Source organism: Phaseolus vulgaris, chromosome 10 (assembly GCF_000499845.2).
Source record: "Phaseolus vulgaris cultivar G19833 chromosome 10, P. vulgaris v2.0, whole genome shotgun sequence".
Lineage (NCBI taxonomy): Eukaryota > Viridiplantae > Streptophyta > Magnoliopsida > Fabales > Fabaceae > Phaseolus > Phaseolus vulgaris.
This window is the reverse complement of record NC_023750.2, coordinates 42,131,818-42,152,079: the sequence shown is the minus strand read 5'-3', so window position 1 is coordinate 42,152,079 and position 20,262 is coordinate 42,131,818. Positions and strand designations below refer to the sequence as shown.

Below are 20,262 nucleotides of genomic sequence, written 5' to 3'. Positions count from 1 at the left end.
ATTTATTCTTCACCGACTAAGATCCTATAAATATGTCAGATTAATTTTTAAATTTAATTACAATGCTCTCTTAGAATAATTTAATTACTAATTATAATATAAGATTCAATTAATTGACTCATCGAGATTAAAGTATTATTTATTATAAATAATTAATTTTTAAAATAATTACAAACAATGTGAAATTAATGCACTTTATCAAGTGCTTGTTTTGTGAATGGAAATAATTTCAATTGAGAATATTTTTATTAAAAGGTAATTAATGCAGAAATATTTTATACTGATTTTTATAAAGGTAAAAAATAAATGCCACTTTCGTTTATATCTTATGAAAAAACAATGTTGTAATTATAACACTGTTTAGAATTAAATATATTTTATCCTTTAATAGTGTGAAAATATTTACAATAATAATTATATAGAAGTTAGAGTGGTTTTATATGGGTTTTTTTTATTCGTGTCATTCATAGACACTTTTTACTTTCCTTGCTTTATCTGAAATTTTAAATAACTAGTATTTTGTTTCTATAAAAAAGAAACTAGTGTTTTACGTGGTAAATAAGAGAAATTAATTAATTGAAAAAGGATAATTAAATTTAATATATATTTAAGTTTTTAATTAATTAATAATAAGCAGAAGTCAATAATAGTTTATACATTTCTTTCTCATTAATGTTATTGGAAATATATAAAAGTGGTTTTAAAAAATAAATATGTAAAGTGAAGAACATTGATTAAATATATAGTTCAACTCTCTCTATCTCTCTATTTTTCTTTTTAAAAAGTGTTTAATTTTTCTGATCCCATTATGTATCTTAATGAATACTTTTTTTTTTCATTCAACAAAATAAATTTGTTTTTGTTTTATATTTTGGACATTGGAAATATATTAATTAAAGTGAGTGAAGAAAATGTATAAAATGGAGAAGATTGGTGAGATGGTATTTTCTGACTTTTTTGAATGAAGTAGTTAATCTCTCTCTATCACTCTTTTTAAAAATTCAGAATGTTATGAATACCAAACCCTAACTCTCATTTTCAATTAGCTTAAATGACAAAATCAATATCTACCACACATGTTAATTTATAATACCTATTTTACAATCCTTTGTTAATTTGCAAACTCTTTATCTAGAATGAAATGGTTATTAAATTAATAGTTAAATATGTTTTTTATCTTTTTAATTTTACCTTTTTTTTTGTTTTTCAAATTTCAAATCTTTTAAATACTTTTGATAAAAAATTATTAAAATAAATAATTGACAATTTTTTTACAATAAACGAATTTTTCAACATGGACTATAATGTTAATTTAATGCTCACTTATCACAAATATAAATATTATAATATCATAATAAAATTAACGTTGAAAATTCGTTTTAAATTCAAATTTTTAAATTTATTTTGCAAAATTAAATTATTTAGTAAATATTTTTTTTAATATATAACACAAAAGGTATTACTCTATGGTTCTGTCTTTTTTTTTTAATGTTGCACTTATGGTTTAATGATTTGCAATATTTCTCTCTTTATTTTTCACATTATTGTTTGGTATGTTTCCTTTTGTATCATTTATTTTTTTTCTTTATTGCTTTTGTTTTCCTTTTCTATCCATGTTGATACACTTTCTTAATTATTTTAGTTTTAAAGTAAGATATTTTTCATGAAGATAAAAATAAAATAATACAAATATAGATCATTTACTTTAAAATATACTTTTACGACTGAATATGTACATACTAGTTTTGTGTGTGTTAATATTAATGTGTGTATAATTTTAAAAATGATAATTAAATTTAAATTATGTGTAAGATTTAATTTATTTAATTATTTATTTAAATTATGTATGAAAAGTACATAGGTTAATTTTCTTTAGGACTATAGTAAAAAGTATATGATTGAGGTGGGGGTACTTATTAAATTAAAGATTTTTTTTTAATATTTCAAAAATCAATTATTCTTCCTCTCTTTTTTTTATTTGTGAAATTGTGGTATATAACATAATAGGGAGTACCTGTAAAACATTAGTTGTGGTGTGTGAGGCTTTTTTTTTTTCCTTCAAAGTTCCATATTTTCCTCTAAGAAGTTCAAAGTTCCATCTTTTCCTCTAAGAAGACATGCATGCTTGTGTTATTAACTATGAATCAGGTTTTGCAAGTTCGAGTTTATTTGTAGTGCTTCATTATTAAGGATTCAAGTTTTTGAAGTGATAAATATTTTTTCTTAAAGTTTTAATTCTTCTTTTTTTTATCACTCTTGTTTCCTTGTGACACTATGAAAGTCAAATACAAAGGTAGATGGTCTCATTCTTATTCTCAATTTAGATTTAAAATTTATAGTGGAGTCGATATCATAATATTTGGATGAATCTAGAAATTTGTTTAGTTGTTTGTTTTTGAGAAGTTCTATTATTGGTTACATAATTTTGAATTTGTTTTGTGAATTGTTAATGAGTTTTAACCCTTTCATACTAGTTGAATCACGGATGAAACTATACATATGATCAGAGTGTTTTGTTACACTTAAATTCAATATAATGATAAGTTAAATTGAGACAATTAATTTAAATTAATCTTAGTAAGACCAATTTTGATTTGGTGTTATTATGATAGTTTTTAAGCTAATGAAGTCTAAAAATAAATTGTGATTTGTTTGATTTTTTTTTCTAGTTTGATGGAATGATAATTTTGAGTTAAGTTCGGTGCAAGGATTATCTTATCAAAATGTGAGGCATTATAGTGATCTTCTAATGATAAATAGATGTACTATATATATAATTGGTCAATTTTACCAATTTGATTTTAGGTTATTGATATATTCATGTTATTCAAGTAAGGAAACATCTTTTAAATAATATTCAGGTCATGATAAATGACCCATGACCTTCAAACACAAATCCTCACTAAAGCAAGCGGAATATTGCTTATGTGACATCTCTTTATTTGAGCAAAATTTGAATTAAAAAAAGATTTTATTTAAGAGATGTTGTCCAATAATGAGACCTTATTTAAATTATATTTAATGTTTTCATTGAAGTGTTTTCTCTTTCTTTTATTAAATTTCAAAATATTGAACATGTATAAGTGTCGACTTTTAGATTATTAAAAATTTGGATGCTTAAAATTATATATATATATATATATAAGTATTAGGTTCTAAAAACTTGGTGAATGTTTCTAATATCTATCTATTTAGGTTGTGTATGGATTGTGGATGAGATTTATGAGATTTGAGGGAGTGAATGTGTGATGATTTTAGAGAAAAATGTGAATAAAGTGAACGTGTTTGGATTATGGTATGTTAAAGTGGATTTATGAAAAAAAGTTTACTAAAGTATGTGAGTCAGGTAATGGTTATGAGAGATTTTATAATTTTTTGAAATGTGTAAAATGTAAGTTTAAAAATTCACCATTTATTTTAAAATATTTAAATAATGAAACATGAGATATTTTTGTGTAGATTTTAGTTAAATAAAATATTGTAAATTATTTTCAGTACAGTTAAATAATTATTTTCGAAAAAAATATGAGTTACTTAATATTGTCGAAACATGAAAATAATCGTAACAATAATATTATCGAAGTATATACAAATATACCGATATATTTATTTATATATTTTGAAAGATTTTTCTATTCATTGAATTAGATGCATAACCATGTAGATATTTTATAATGAAAATATTATATATTGAGTGAATTGTACAACAAATTTATTTATAAAGAAAAAAATATACAAAACAAAATATGGAATATCATCCAATATGATGGAAAAATAATAAAAATAAAATGTATTATTATATACATCACTATCCTATGTGACTTTTCTATCTAATCTTTCCATTTGAGGAGGAGAAGAAAAATCACTTTTCATGTGGATCCACACTTTTCCCTCTCCTACACATCTCTTAATCAAACTCATAAATATCCTCTCATATTATTTCTCTTTAACCGTAAAACATTTAAAAGAAACAAAGCCTTGAGGATGAAGTTTCATTTGAATTCGACAAATGTATAAGAGTTAACAAAAGTATAGATTAAACATAATTAATTGTTTAATGTGTGATATTTCATGACAATTCAATAACTAAAATAACAAAAGTATTTTGTCAAACATGTAATAAATGTTTAATTCCAAATATTTCAACTCAATATAATTTGTTGAAAGTAGTTATTTTTTTAAAATATTTGTATGATTATTTAGTGTCTTTTAATCGGCAACAAATATGTATTGCAATTTAATCATATTCTTTTTATTCTGTATAGATCATTGTTGTTTATAATTAAAAATCATAGCATGTGTTCCTAATAAAGGGGAAATTTCGTTTTTTATTATGACTTTTTATAAGTCTATACAGATAGTTATTTACCATGTTTATGTTATATTACAGTACGATATTGGAATCTTTACCAAATAGTAATAAGATTTGTTCCAAAATTTCTTCAAAATAACATAATACTTACCTATATATTATTTCACTAACTAACTTAATGATTTTATTTCATTGAAGTAGTTTATAAATTTTGAAAGATAAACTTATGAATTACAAGTGGTTTTATGAATTTTAAACTAATTTACAAGTTAATTTAAGTGATAGTTATTGTCCTATCAAGATTAATTAGGCTGAATATTAATTTTAAAAATCGTGTCAAAGTGACATGATTTTCCTATTTTATTATTTATTTAAAATTTTATTCATTCTAATAATTATTTTACAAAATTAACCTACTTCATAAAAAAACAAAAATTAAAATTAATAAATGATATAATATTCTTCAAAACAGTATCCCATAATCAATCATCATGTATTTTTGTTTTGGAGTTAGTTGATTTGATGACAATTTTATTTAAAATAATTCTAATGAGCTAATTAATGTGAGTTTTAATGAGCTAATTAATTTTATATATAATACTCTTGGTTCTGCCTATTAGAAAATGTGAGTTTTATTATTCGATTTTTTAAAAATTCTTGATGGTTAATAAAAAAAAGACATATATGAACTATTTTATGTGAAACTTTTTATCTTACTCCAACAATGAACGATCTGGATTTAAGGTTAATCATGAAAGAGTATCGATCTTTTCATGACAATTTTTTCGATAGAACTAAATTTAAAATGATAGAAAAATACCTAATGTTCGTAAAATTAAAAAAAAAGTAAAACATTTTCCAAGATATGGAAATAAAATTATAAAACATTCGCTTTTTAAAATACAAGGAAAAAGTTATTGTGTTTAGCGATATATTCAATTATAATAATTTATCAAGAATAGTAAGTAACAATTAAAGTTTTAATTTAAAACTTGTCTACAATAAAATAAAAAATAAAAAATAAAAAAATGAATTTTATTTCAAAACACGATATTTCTATTCAAAGTCACATTAAAATACTAAATTACTAATTATCTATTCACGTTTTGCATGTTTTTTTTAAAAGACTCCTAGTAATTAAAAAAAAATGAAAGCCCACCTTGTTTTTTAGGTTTTTGAGTTTGGACTGATCACAATTCCTTTGGAAGCCCACTTTGTATTTCCATAGATTTCCCTTTTCATCCCAATAAACATAAAAATTCACATTTTGTCTTCTTGGTATAATTTAAAATTTATTTTTTTTCAATTTTTTATATAATATAATTTAAAATTCAAAAGTATTTTTTTTAGAAAAAATATAATTTTAAATTATACAATTTTGACATTTGAGATATTAGTTGTTTTAAAGTTTAAAATTTTATCATGATTTTATTTTTAAAAGATATTTCATAAAATAAAAAAAATTATTCGTGTTTGGCAACTTCTAAAACAACCTTGTGTTCAAAATGAATCTAGACGTGAAGATTTTTAGGTCAATTGAAAAAAAAAATGGGTAGTTTTCAAATGTGTTTAATTTCTTTAACAAATTTGGATGCTTTTATTTGGACATGTTCTTTTCTTTTTGCTTAAGTTATAAAATCAGCGTCTAACTTTTCTTCCCAAACCAAAATATTAATTTAAGAGCTTTAATTAGTGAAGTTTTAACTTTAATGAATGTACTGGACCAGACTTTGGCAACGACATCGAACATCGACACTTGTGGAGCAGGTCGGTTCGGTGGTCTGGCCGCGATAGTGGGCCACATAAGTGGGGTCCCAAAGATGCGTGTGTTGAAACCCGTATATATGAAAGGCCCAGTCAACGAGAAAGTGCATGCATGTGGTGTGTATAGTACATTCGGGTATAACACAAACAAATATCTCCTGAAGACGCCAAGACCCAAGAGCGCTAGGGTTTTTAGGGAAAAGTTGCATGCATGATACGTAAAGGACTAGGGCGCCTATAGAACAAATGGTCCTGTAACGCTGGTACATAAGTTAGTACCCTAACGGTCATGCTGTTAAGATTGTGCACTCTAAAGAGGAAGATTTTGTATGGTTGTTGTGCTAAGATTGTGTAACAACGTAACAGAATGTTCTCTTAGCAAACCTAATTTCACTAGAGATAAGACTCTGGTGGGAAAGGGGTTGTTATAATGAGGTAACCTAAAAGCAGTCTATAAAAGGGGGTTGAGATCCCTGGTAAAGGTACACCGTTTCTAAGACTAAAACTACTATCTTATTTACTCATTATTTATTAGTTCAATACTAACTTGATCATCGGAGTGCAATCAATAGGCATGACCCCCTCTGTTTTAACGGAACCGCATTCCAACAACAAGAAGAAACACATAATCCACTAGAAATAGAAGGAATCACCGCTTGCCTTTGAAGTCAACCGACAACCGGCAAGAACGGCAAGTAATAACGATGAAAAAATTAATGTGCATCAATATATTATATATAATAATCTTAATAACACTGTGTTCACGTTTTCTTTTTCTTTTCAATTTTTATGTAAAATTGAAAATAAATGTTATTAAGTTTCAAGTACAATTATTTTAAAATGATGTCAGCTACAACAACATTTTAGATGTTGATCTTAAATTACTTTTAATAATTTGGTCGATAATTTGCTATTAAAGAAAGTTATTTTCATTTTCATTAATAACAAATACTTTTCTACATTTGGTATGGTGGGAAAATTTCTCTAACTTTAAATGAAATCTAAAAAAACAAGACTCCAATTAAGATCCAAAATAACTAAATTCTGTACTATCAAAGAAAATAAAATCTTACTTAAAAAGCTTTTCCTCCAAATTAACGTTACTTATGTAAATATACATTAAAAAAAAATAAAAAATGAACATAATTGATTTTAAATAGAGTTGCATCATAATTATATTTAAATTACAGAAACCTTCTTTTTCACCATCACAACCTTAGCAGCAAACTGCAGAAATAAACTAGCTCAGATGCAATTGAAAATGAAAAAGAAAAAAACAAAGATTTTTAGGTTTGAGAAAACACTTTCTTGATTTATTTATTTTTAAAAAAAATAGTTATAGAAATGCCTCCTTATTTTAAATTTGCTTATTATTGTTTCCAAATATTTGTACACAACATTTCAAATAGTTTTAAAAAAAAATATTTTTATGCACAAATCTTCCAAAACAGATATAAGGTCTTAAAAAGAGTGACATTTTTATAATTATATCATAAAATAGAAAAGGTTTTCTTAAACTAAACAGGAATTTCATACAAACTCTTATTGAAAACATATTTACCGGTATACAATCTCAATAAATACCCCCTCTTATTAAAGTCATAAACATTTATCTAGATATAATAAATGTCTTAATTACCAAATTATTGTTATATTTTACAATAATATTAAAATATTTAAATTATTATTTTTACAGTTGTGACTCTAATTGAAATGTCAAATTTAAGAGTTTTTTTATAAAAAAAAGTATTAAAATTATTTTTCTTCTAAATTTGAATTTTATCTTTTCCTTTAATTTTTAAGTTTATCTTAATCTCTAATTTGTAAAAAATAAGGAGACACTGAGGAATTTTTTAATAGGACAAAAATGATTTTTTATTTCTATTTGTTTAAAATGTATATATATATATATATATTAAAATATAATTTGAGTCTTCAAAATTTTATTTTAAATTTCTTACCCTTCACATGTTTAATTAATTGTAAAAAAGTTGGAAATCCCACAATAGTAGTATCTATTGGATCAAAACTTTATCTTACTAAATTTGAGTTAAATTTAAAATTTATTTATTAAAATAGATAAAAAAAAAGTTGGATATAAATTTGTAGGATAACTATGAGGTTTATTGAAAGGATAGAAAGAGTGAGTGTGTTTAAAAGCTTCACATTGATTCATGCTTATGTTTCCCATTCCTTGACTCTCACATTTCTCACCTACTCTCCCATTTCCAATGCTCAACATCATAACCACATGCACAATTCCATTTTTTATTTTTTTCATCTTACTTTCATTTCTTTAATGAATTTTAACTAAACTTCATTGTTAATGTAATATCTTGTTCAATATAACCTCATTCATATTTCCCAATCTAAGCTTAGTAATATTTCCTTGAATCTTTGTTTTTCTCATACCAATCAACCACTTGTGTTTCTATTTGCTTAGAGGTTGAAACCATTGTACATATCTCTACCTTCAAATGTTTGAATAGCTTTTGTTAAATCTATCTTCACTTTCTATCATGATTATGATGATATTGGTTAACTAAATAATTAGTGAATTTAACCAATAATCAAAGAACTAATTAAATTGATAATTGACACATTTATTTATCATATTGTTATTAAATCTATGGAAATAAATGAAATTGGATTGATGAATTCATAAATTTAATACCCTTGTACTCTTTACTTCTATTTCTCTCATTTATAACACTTTCTTAATTAAGCTTTATTTAACATTTTTCTGTTTAGTAGCTTTTCCCTCCAATTCACACTATCTCTCAATTTATTATAAATGTAATTAATCTCACATTTTTTGGTATATTTATAGTATTTCTCATATAAAAAAAAATAAAAAAAAATATTTTAAATAAACAAAGAATAATCTTTAACATTCACAATGAATATTAAAATGAATAAGAGGAATGTAGGTTTTGAACAGAGAAGAAGCAAAAAAAGGATGGGACCCACGAAGCACATGAGAAGCAAATGCTGCACCAATGTGATCGCGCGTGCATCTAACGCAAGTGATTGTAGAGAGAAATGATGAGAAACTGAGTTACACGCGCTATATTTCACGTTTGCTGAAAAGACATAGGGCGGCAAGTGGGTCCCATTCTTCCACCGCCCCTTTTTCAACTCATAGCTTTTTACTCCATTTTCTAATTTTTTTATTATGCTCAATGATTTTATATAACTTTTTAATTCAAATTTCACCAATAATATTTTTAAAAAAAATTCACAATTTTTGAGTTATGAATAATCACACGAATTCTTCTAATTGGATAAATTAGTTTTTTTATGATTTTATTTTTTCTATTCTAGAAATTTTGTGATAATTTTTTAATTTTTCATACACATGTAAAACTAATAATTATAGATTTTTTAACCAAATTTACGAAAAAAATAGCTAAAAAAGAACGTATCAGTTTTATAATAAATTATGTTGTAAACAAATTTTAAAATAGTTATTAAGAAAGTCAAATTAAAAACTAGTTACTCCAATTATATTGTAAACTTATGTCATTTTGAATGAATTGTTTTATTTTATCATATAATAAAAAATAAACAATTAAGAGTACTTCTTTTTAGCAATTGATATTTTAAAACTATAATTTCTAAAAATTGAAATTGGACCTAAATTTATTGAATAAAAATTGACTTAATAATAAAAATATTTAAAAGAAAACAGAAAAACATTTTAGTTTGTGTTGGTAGTTGGTACGATGGATTGCGCCACAAACAAGACACGATGATTGGTTTGATACTGTCATGAACGCGGCGAGGTCTTTGGAAAATTTCTCATTTTCTGAATTTTTTCATTAATCTAATTAATTTTCTCGATTAGCGGATTTAATTTAATTTTATTTTTCAAAAGAAAATTCAATTTGATGTTCTTTTGTTGAGAATCAAAATAAAAAATAAAACTAAAAAAAGTTATTTCCAATTTTTCAACGATAAGAAAAAGGTAAAAAAGGAAAAAAAAGAAAAGAAAAGAAAATGTGAAGCATTATTTGGAATGAAGTATATGTGTGTAGTTATGGTGATGGCATGGCAATGGTAACGCCTCTGCGAGAGAGACTCTGAGATCGCTTCCTTCCTTTTTCTCCCTTTCGATCTTCCTTAGCGCATTTCTCCAATCTCAGGCTAATGGGTACGCTTTTTCTATTCATCGTCGATCTGGTTCCTGCATTTTTTTTTTCGATCTTGTTCTGATCACAGCTTTATTCTTCACCTTTTGATTTCTTTCTGCTTTCCCAATTTTAGCTTACATCAAAGTTTGAATCTTTTATAGATGATGCTTGCTGGGTGTTAACGGAAAACCTGTAGTTACACTTGCATGCGTTTTGTTTTTACCTTTTATTTTTGACTGTTGTTTTATTTGTAATTATAATTTCAGTTTCGAGTGAATATCTTTGTAGGATTTATGGGAAATTGAGGGTGTGGTTGATTTTTACATTTGATCCTTAATTGTGTTTTGTGTGGCTAATTGGTTGGATCCGGGACAAGGTTTAGATTGTTGCTATGGGGAGAACAAAATTGAAAATTGAGAAGGGTGTGCCTGTTAGAGGGCTGATTAATTTAATTTTATGGTATGGAGATTAGTATCTCTGCTCAGCTTGTTAGTGGGAGTATTGGGCATGAATTGATGAATGGATGGAGTGTTGAACCAGATAACAATGTTCTTACCGGGGCTGGATGATCAAGTTGAATTTCCTTTTTTCCTGATTTCTGTGTTTCTAGCAATTTGTATATCACAGTGCAAAGCTGCAATCATACCTAAGATTCCAGTTTTGCCTGTGGATCTCAATTAGTGTTATACTTTAAATTTGAGCAAGTTATGTGCTGGAATTTCACCCCCTACTAACATGAAGTATCTGCTTATCCAGCAAATAGTGAGTCTTGTTGTTCAACTCAGCTTATTGATGGAGATGGTACATTCAATATTTCTGGGGTTGAAAGCTTTATGAAGGAGGTGAAGTTGGCTGAATGTGGGCTTTCGTATGCTGTAGTTTCTATAATGGGTCCACAAAGCAGTGGTATGTTTTCTTGCTTCCATAGCCTTATTGTTTTTCCTTCCCTTCTCAAGATAATTGGATTCTATGATTAATTTAACCTGTCTATACACCTGAAGATATTAAAATCTGCAGGCAATTAAGATATTTCACTTAAAACTATGATGAAGGTTTTTGTTATTTAAGATCCATGGAAAGGTTAAATAAAAGTTTAATGAATAATATCCTCCTTCTAGTTGAATCTGATATAAATTTACAACTTTTTGTTACATGAGTAGCAATGAGACTGGAACCTATGATGGTCCATTGCAAATTACCCAAAAACTCGCCATGAGCCCAATTGTAGCGTGGCTTATATCTATGCCTTCATCATCTATACTAAATAGTGATTCCCGAATTTTAACCTTTAAAATGTATTTCATCTCTTTAATTTTACTTCACTCTTATCTATTAACAAGCATAAAAGGATCTTAATCTTATCTAGCTCTTCGTGTTCTTTGCTCTGGGCAGGCAAGAGCACACTATTAAATAATTTGTTCCGTACCAACTTCAGAGAGATGGATGCTTTCAAGGGAAGGTATGTTGTTGCAATTTCGACATGTCACACAAATCCTGATCAGCTAACAGGGTGGTGACCTGATGAGTATGGTTGTTTTCAGGTCTCAAACAACCAAAGGAATCTGGATGGCTAAATGCACCGGCATAGAGCCTTGTACACTTGTTATGGATTTGGAGGGTACTGATGGAAGAGAACGCGGAGAGGTGTTGTTTTTTTGTTATATATTAACTTATTTTGGTAGAAGTGCTCAAAATCCAGTCTATCGGCAGCATCCAATTGACATTTGGATTTATATTTTTTTAATTTGAATTTCTAGCGCCTTGTAGAACATTTGATGTTTATTATAAACCTTTTTGGAGTTCATAAATTCCTGTTGTTCAAGATTTACTTGTAGCATTCCTTTTCCTTTTTTTCTGCACATGCAAAATAACATTGTTTTATTGTTTTAAATTTTTTATGGAAATGATAAATAGGAGGTTTGGTTATCTCGTTAGTTTCTCCCCCTCTCTAACCTCCTGATCTCTTTTGAATTTTATTTGTTATTAAATTGTGAGAAAGAGTTCCATAAAAGTTTAATCCAAGTTAGCATTGTGATGGATTAGGAATAGTTTAATTTATGCGATCAGTTCTCCTTGTGTACTGAAATTGTTTTTTTCTCAGGATGACACTGCTTTTGAAAAGCAGAGTGCTCTATTTGCTCTTGCTGTATCAGATATTGTGTTAATAAACATGTGAGCTTTTCTTCTTGCTTTAGTTTTAATACGGACTAATTTCAGAAAATTTTAAATCTGTAGCTGCTTGTATTTCTTGTTTTAATGTTTTTCCATTTTGAATCTTCTTTCTTTGTGTGACTAATTCCCTTCCTCTGCAATGGTTATGAAGGTGGTGCCATGACATTGGCCGTGAGCAAGCTGCAAATAAGCCACTGTTGAAAACTGTCTTTCAAGTATGTGCTGTTGGCCAATTTGACTCTAGCAATTATCTTGAATCGTGAAACTTGTCAATTGTCATTTATCATCTTTCTTATTGTTTGCTCAATTTTGCTTTCAGGTCATGATGAGATTGTTTAGTCCACGAAAAACAACACTGTTGTTTGTCATACGGGATAAAACAAGGGTTTGTAATAGCTGTTTATTATCTTGTTATAACTGTTTATTATATATATTTTAATATTTTATTTTTTAATTTTAAATACTTTTATTTGTTGTTGATGTGGTTAATCTTTCTCTTCTATAGACGCCACTTGAAAATTTAGAACCTGTTTTGCGGGAAGATATTCAGAAGGTACTGTAGTGCTTTCATCTCCATATATTGTTATGGAATTATTATAGAATTTTTATTTACCTTTCTTGTTTTACTTTTTCCCTGTGCAGATATGGGACTCTGTTCCTAAACCACAGGCCCACAAGGAAACCCCATTAAGTGAATTTTTCAACGTCAGTTCTTCTTCTTTCCTTTGATATTGCTAATCTTTAGTGATGTTTTTGTGCAGCAAGATTTTATTTGAAGTTTATATTAATTGTTTACACTTGGCAACAAATAACCAGGTTGAAGTTGTTGCACTTTCTAGTTATGAAGAAAAGGAAGAGCAATTTAAAGAGCAGGTATGAATTGTGCACTAGTTTCCTTCTTATTTACTTGCTGATGGTATGATATGACCCCCCATTATAAGGATTTTTTGGTTGTTTTTATCTCCGTATCTGCAGCAGTGATTATGTGCCCTTGCATTTTGATCCATTTGTATTAATTTGGCTTTCATGGTGGGGAACAGATCCGTTTTTTGGTTTATTAAATGTCTGTTTGTCTAATTTGCTCATTATTTTGTTCTGGTTTATTTTGAATGTAGGTTGCCAGTTTGCGGCAACGATTCCAGCATTCCATTGCTCCTGGTGGGCTTGCAGGGGATCGGCGGGGAGTAGTTCCTGCTTCTGGTTTTTCATTTAGTTCTGAGCATATATGGAAAGTCATTAAGGAGAACAAAGATCTCGACCTTCCTGCACATAAGGTAATATAATGCTTGACAATACTGCTTTTGTTTTCATGTGTATTGATTTAGGTTAAATTAAAAATTTGCTCCCCACTCTTGACTCTAGTTTTCAGTTTAGTTCCTGCATGATTTTGATTCTTACATGATTATATTTTACAAATTAGTCCCCTTTGTTTGCTGACATTTATTAATGATGTTAGAGTATTTTTCCCGTAAGTACAAAATTAAAAAAAAATGTGTTAGGTATAGGGTCCAAAATGTGGAGATATTTTCAGGTAGGCCCCAACAAAATGTATATATATTTTTTTTCATTTAGGGATTAAAACAATTTCTTTTGTCAAGTATAGGTACTAAATCTAATACTGTTGTCACGTTGGTAAGCAGTGTCAAGGACCATTTTAGTAAACATTTTTTCATGGAGGGACAAAAGTGTAGAGAATTTTATGTAAGTACTAAAATGAAAAAATAAATGTCAGGTGTTGGGACTATATTTCAATTTAACCTTCATTTTATTAACGTAAGCACCAACCAACTTGTAGGTTGTGTGGACTATATTTCAATTTAACCTTGATTTTATTAACAAAAGTGTCGACCAACTTGTAGGTTATGGTTGCTACTGTACGATGTGAAGAAATCACCAATGAGAAATATACCTCTTTTGCAGCACATGAGGTATTGACATTTAGTTTGGTATAATCCTTCAACATATTTTGACCTCCTAATTACCAATGATGTGGAAATTGCTTTCAATTACCCCTCAGGATTGGTGTCAACTGGAAGAGGCTGTCCAATCTGGCCCTGTTCCTGGATTTGGGAGAAAGCTCAGTTCACTGCTTGGTACTTGTTTATCAGAGTGAGTGTAGTTCAATTTATAAGAAATCTGTATTTGTTGTGGCTCAGTTACGGAATACCACATTGCTATATTTTAAGCTTTTTGTCTAACTCTTTTAGCCTTTTACAGCCATTACTGCCAGTTCTGTTGATTAGAGCAGCCGGATTCCTCATCCCCATGCCCTGTCTATAATATTTTTTTCATTTTTTTATGTCATGATTTTTGAGTGAACTTGTAGGTTTAGAGAAATTTATGATAAAATCATGGTACATAGGTATTTGTACAGCATCTGTTGTACGATTCTGCTACAAATATCAGAGAAACAAATTTCCTACAAGTCAGGGGGAGAAATGAGGAAATAAAACCATAAAGATACATACCAAACATATCTGAATTAATTTGATTCAGGTTTATTCTTCCTAAACTAGCTCCTAAGAATCTACACTGTTTCGTCAACCAGATTCAACAGAGGTGAATGAATGGTTTTGATTGTTCAAGGTGGTAGAAGAAAGATTGGTATCCATTATTGGTGGAATTTTTGTAGGATTCCATATTTAGTTTGATGTTCTTTATTTTCTACTCTGGTCTTGAATTTGGTAGTTACATGTGTTACACAATAATACCATCTAGTGTTTTCTGGCTGCTCTTCCAATACCATCTCATTATTTTATTTATAAAGGACTGGTTTTATTTCTGTGATGCTATGTGCAATCTTGAAGTTTACTATACCTTGATATTGGATTTTACAAGTTTGTTGTCTCTTAACGTTACATGCTGTTGGCTGTTGCATCATGTAAGAATAAGGTGATGTGGAGTGAAGGTATATTGACCTATTGCATATTCTTTTAATATAGGTATGATGCTGAAGCCACCTATTTTGATGAAGGTGTGAGATCTTCCAAACAAAAGCAACTCCAAGAAAAATTGTTCCAAGTAATCCTTCTCAACTGGGCTCAACCTTTTTCCCCTAATGGACATACATGAATTTGATGATTATTGAAAGACAAACAAAAAATTGGTGATTTTTGAAACAATGATGACAATTTTAGATACTGGTCACAGTAGCCTTAATTCTTTCTCAGTAGCTTTTATATTGCGATAATTATAGTGGCGCCTAACACCTTTTCAATTGGTTAGCTTGTCCAACCAGCATTCCAATCTGCGTTGGGACATATAAGATCTGGCACTTTGGATAAATTCAAGGTGGCATTTGACAAGGCTCTGAATGGAGGGGAAGGGTTTTCTGTGGCTGCTAATAATTGCAGTGCGTCTTGTATGGTTCAATTTGATGAAGCATGTGTAGGTAATAAAATAATTCTTTATTCTGTTTATTTGTGAACAAAAAATAAATTGAAGTTGAAGGCCGAAGCATATAATGAACATTTGGAAAGGGAAAGTCGTGAATAAGGATAAACAAGAAGTGGATTGTGTACAGTGACTAATTTGCTGTTGGGTGCAGAATTGCTAGGCTTTGGTTCATTACAATGTCTACTTTTTAAGAAGTCAAACTTGATAATATTTGTTGCAAGCATGTCTCTTACACTAAACTGAATTGCTCAATGAAACTTATTTATTGTCATTGCAGATATTGTTATTGAACAAACAAACTGGGATACATCTAAAGTGCGAGATAAATTGCTGCGGGATATTGAAGCACATGTTGCAACTGTGCGTGCAGCCAAGATTTCTGAACTTACTTCATCATATGAGGTATTGACCATTCATGTCTTATGAATCTTTGAGTGATTAACGTTAAGAGCAGTAATGACACCAAGATTGCAGGCCGTATGTACTAATAGTTGTGCCAAAAATCAATTTTGAATTATTTTTGAGTGGTGATATGCGATTATAACTAAGCAAGAGTGCCCACTTGTGGGGATGACAATGGATAGGGTTTGAGTAGGTTACTAAAGTACTTGTCTTTATACTCATGTTTGAAAAAATACCCATTACCCACACTTCACTTTAGGAGTGGAGCCATGGATTTGGAATTTGGAAGATCAAAGAACCAAAAAAATTATAATATAGTAAAGAAAACTTGAATTTTTTGCTTGCATAAAATAAACAAAGAAGTTTAATAATATATATACATTTATTAGCTATATTGAGTACACAATAATGAATGAGAAAATAAATAAATTAGGTGGATAAAATAATTTTGGGTAATTATATATAGACATCTCACCTTCAGAATAAGTCTATTACATATCTATCTTTCTATTCCTATCACATTACTTGTCGTATCAGATATACACTTCTCTCTTTTTTCTCCCCGAGGGCCAATTAGCATGGTGATGTCTATGCTCATTTTTCCAATATTTTGTTTTTGTAGCTTCTAAGGGGCATAATTTAAATACGTACGTGACCTTGGCCCTTACATGTCACCCTTTGCTTCTGTCACTTAGCTTAAGTGTAAAATCAATAAATTAATAAAGAACATTAATTAAAGAATTGTTACAGTTAAATTGAAGAAAATTCTTAAATCATTGGAACATGGCCACACGATATCAGTATTATAAACTTACCATAATCAGGATTATATAATAATTTTTTTATCAATTAATTCTTAAAATTGATAAATAGTGTCTATGTACATGAAATCTTTCAATCTCACACATCTATAGGTATATGGTTATGAGGTTGGTTGGGTATTATAGTATTCCTTTTAAGCAGATTTTTATTCTGCCTGGTGTAGATTTTTATTTTGCAATTATCCGTTAGGTATGGGTAGAATCGTCGTCCTTACCCACCATCAATAAGGGAACGTTTGATACAATTTATGTTGTTAAAACTTTTTCAATTAATAGCGACTATTCAAATGTACGAGATACTTCTCATGCTCGGTAGTGATTTTAGGCTTGTAATTTATGAAATTTTGTTAGGTTGTTCCAGTTGGTTTGGTTTTTAATTTGAGGGAATAACTTCTTGGAAAGATTTCTCATAGTATTACTGTTGCAGGAAAAACTTAAACACGCTTTGTCTGGACCTGTCGAAGCTCTTTTGGACGGAGCTAGTAGTGATACTTGGTCATCAATAAGGAACCTTCTTACGCGTGAGACTGTATCAGCTGTTTCAGGGTTCTCTGCTGCACTTACTGGGTTTGATATGGATGAAGAAACAAGACTGAAAATGCTTAAAAGTTTAGAGGATTATGCAAGAGGTCTGGTAGAAGGAAAGGCCAGAGAAGAAGTAGGAAGAGTTCTAATCCGCATGAAGGACAGGTACGAATCTTCTGCAATTTATAAGTTGACTTTACCTTTTCCTTTGAGTTGTACTTTGATGCACTTAACCTTAACTTTTGAAAGCAGGTTTACAATGTTGTTTAGTCATGATGCTGATTCAATGCCTCGTGTTTGGACTGGTAAAGAAGATATACGAGCCATCACCAAGACTGCTCGATCTGCTGTACGGCATGTCTATGAATATTATTTCCTTAATGATTATGTATGGCTTTTTGTTTAATCTGTTTAACCATATTTACAACTTTTCAGTCATTGAAGTTGCTATCTGTAATGGCTGCAATTCGTTTGGATGATGATGACTCTGACAATATTGAGAAAGTGTTAGCAGTTGCTTTGGTGGAACCATCACCAAGTAGTAATGGTACAAGGAGCATGACAACGGTTGATCCACTAGCTTCTAGTAGCTGGGAAGAGGTGCATTTTTATTTATGTGATGAACTATTGAGCTGTGTATTCATTTCGGTAGATGAATAGTCTGATTTGCATCAAATAATGATCTGATTGCCCTAACAAAATATAAATATATCTCTTGCTGTGATGATTTGTGAATTGTTTGATGTATATTTTAGGCTGAAAATGCTATATTGTGGTTTCTCTGGTGACATTTTGAGAGCATTTTCTATCCTGGGCACTGACTGATCTGTGGTGTGTGAAATTTCCATTCAGGTTTCATCCTCTAAAACATTGATTACGCCTGTCCAGTGCAAGTCTTTGTGGAGGCAATTCAAGACAGAGACAGAGTACAGTGTCTCTCAAGCCATTTCTGCACAGGCATGATGTTTCTTATTTGTTAAAGACTTTTAAAGTTCCTCTATATATAGGAAAATGGAAAATCTACTGTGATTATTGGAAAATTAATATTATTAATGTCAATTCTATGTGCGTTTTGGATATTAAGGAAATGAGGCAAGTTTATGCTCTTATATTTCACATAGTATTTTCCCTGTATTTCTAAAGGGTTAAAACTTACATTACAGTTCTATAGGTACTATTGGTGATATTCTCCAATTATGTTTAGAGTTTCACCTTGGTAATACGCCATGCATTTAAAAAGATGCAAATTACCGAAGTAAAACTCCAAATTTGATTGGAGAATAGCACCAGCAGTACCTGTTGTACTTAATGTAAGTTTTGTCCTTTGTAAAATTGTTGGCATGGTCCAAAGGATTTTTCTCTTTTGTGGTAATGTTTAGGTTCTAGGTTCTTTCATGAAAGCGTAAATTATCAATAGATTTGAATTTCTTGTTGGATTTTACTATTCCTACTTATTGATGTAATATTCTTTGTATTTTCAGGAAGCAAACAAGCGCAACAACAACTGGTTACCCCCCCCTTGGGCGATAGCTGCTTTGGTTATCCTAGGATTTAATGAATTTATGACACTTCTAAGGTGCATGTGAACCTCATTCTGCTGATATTTTTTAGCATTGCTTCTTTGGTTTTTCTCTTGCTCTTCATCTTACTCCTCTTACAACTGTTTAGTGTAAAAGTAGTAATTGTAAAAAGAGAATTGTGTTGGACATAAACTTGTTTTTAGTATTTTAATAACATAATGTTACCTTAAGCACAAACCTAAAGAAAACTCTCTACTTTTGTGTACTAAATAATTGATCTCACCCAATTTTAATATTTTCCATGGCAGAAATCCCTTGTATTTGGGTGTCATCTTTGTTGGTTATCTTCTTGCTAAAGCCCTGTGGGTGCAGCTTGACATTTCGGGTGAATTTCGCAACGGAGCTGTGAGTACAAGCTATTATGATCTTCAAAGTTTATTGTTCAATCCCAATATTGACTAATATATCTGTATTGCTTGTGTGAATTTTGTTGCAATCTATGAGCATTAGTTTATTGTTCAGCTAATAAGCTACTAGGCTTTCACATTCTATAGTGTTCAAAGTGTCTGTTTTCAAGTTCATAGCATCCTTGTTTCTTACCCTTTCTTTCTTTCTTCAGCTTCCGGCAATCATATCCTTGTCTACCAAGTTTGTTCCAACCATCATGAACCTTATGAAAAAACTAGCAGAGGAGGGACAAAACCATGCAACTAACAATCCTCAGAGATCCCCAACAAAAAACAGTTACAATGAGACTCACGGCGTCTCGTCGAGCACGTCATCTAACCTGACTGCATTGGACAACGGAACCGAGTATGCCAGTCCAGTTAAAGATGAGTAGGTGAAGAAACTCATCTTGTGAAAACTAAATTCTTGTGTAGGAAAATGGTGTGTGGTCATGCTTGTCCACAAAATTTGACTTGTGAGCATTCAAGACATTGAAAGGCATTGGTTTTTTTGTGCAAGTGCCATATACAGGGGGCAATGTTTTATTGTGAGGTAGTTCCTCCCCCTTATAATAGTTCTCTTTTCCAATTTTAGGTGCTTCAGTTATTGGAGAAGTTATAGCTTATTTTACACGCTCTTTCTTTCTTTCTTTCTTTGATGCTTATGCTTCTTTTGCAATCAATTTTGTTTGTAATTTTATCAGTCTACTACTACTGAGTGCTTCTTCTTCTTTTGGAAAATTTATTAATTGGATTCGTGTGTTGATATTA

The 20,262-nt window shown here is 29.3% G+C and overlaps 1 protein-coding gene across 1 annotated transcript; it reads left to right on the top strand.

The window, feature by feature from the left end:
- The first annotated feature begins 9,783 nt into the window (after nucleotides 1-9,783).
- On the top strand, nucleotides 9,784-20,262 carry LOC137818547 (protein ROOT HAIR DEFECTIVE 3 homolog 1-like). The gene is made up of 23 exons (XM_068622043.1): nucleotides 9,784-10,229; nucleotides 10,966-11,115; nucleotides 11,602-11,668; nucleotides 11,751-11,853; nucleotides 12,311-12,381; nucleotides 12,533-12,596; nucleotides 12,701-12,766; nucleotides 12,887-12,934; nucleotides 13,024-13,086; nucleotides 13,198-13,254; nucleotides 13,497-13,655; nucleotides 14,241-14,309; nucleotides 14,399-14,490; nucleotides 15,324-15,402; nucleotides 15,607-15,772; nucleotides 16,055-16,179; nucleotides 17,428-17,690; nucleotides 17,778-17,874; nucleotides 17,961-18,125; nucleotides 18,378-18,482; nucleotides 19,007-19,101; nucleotides 19,354-19,450; nucleotides 19,665-20,262. Exons 1-23 carry the CDS (start codon nucleotides 10,226-10,228, stop codon nucleotides 19,884-19,886), a joined length of 2,427 nt encoding a protein of 808 aa, XP_068478144.1. The 5' UTR covers nucleotides 9,784-10,225; the 3' UTR covers nucleotides 19,887-20,262.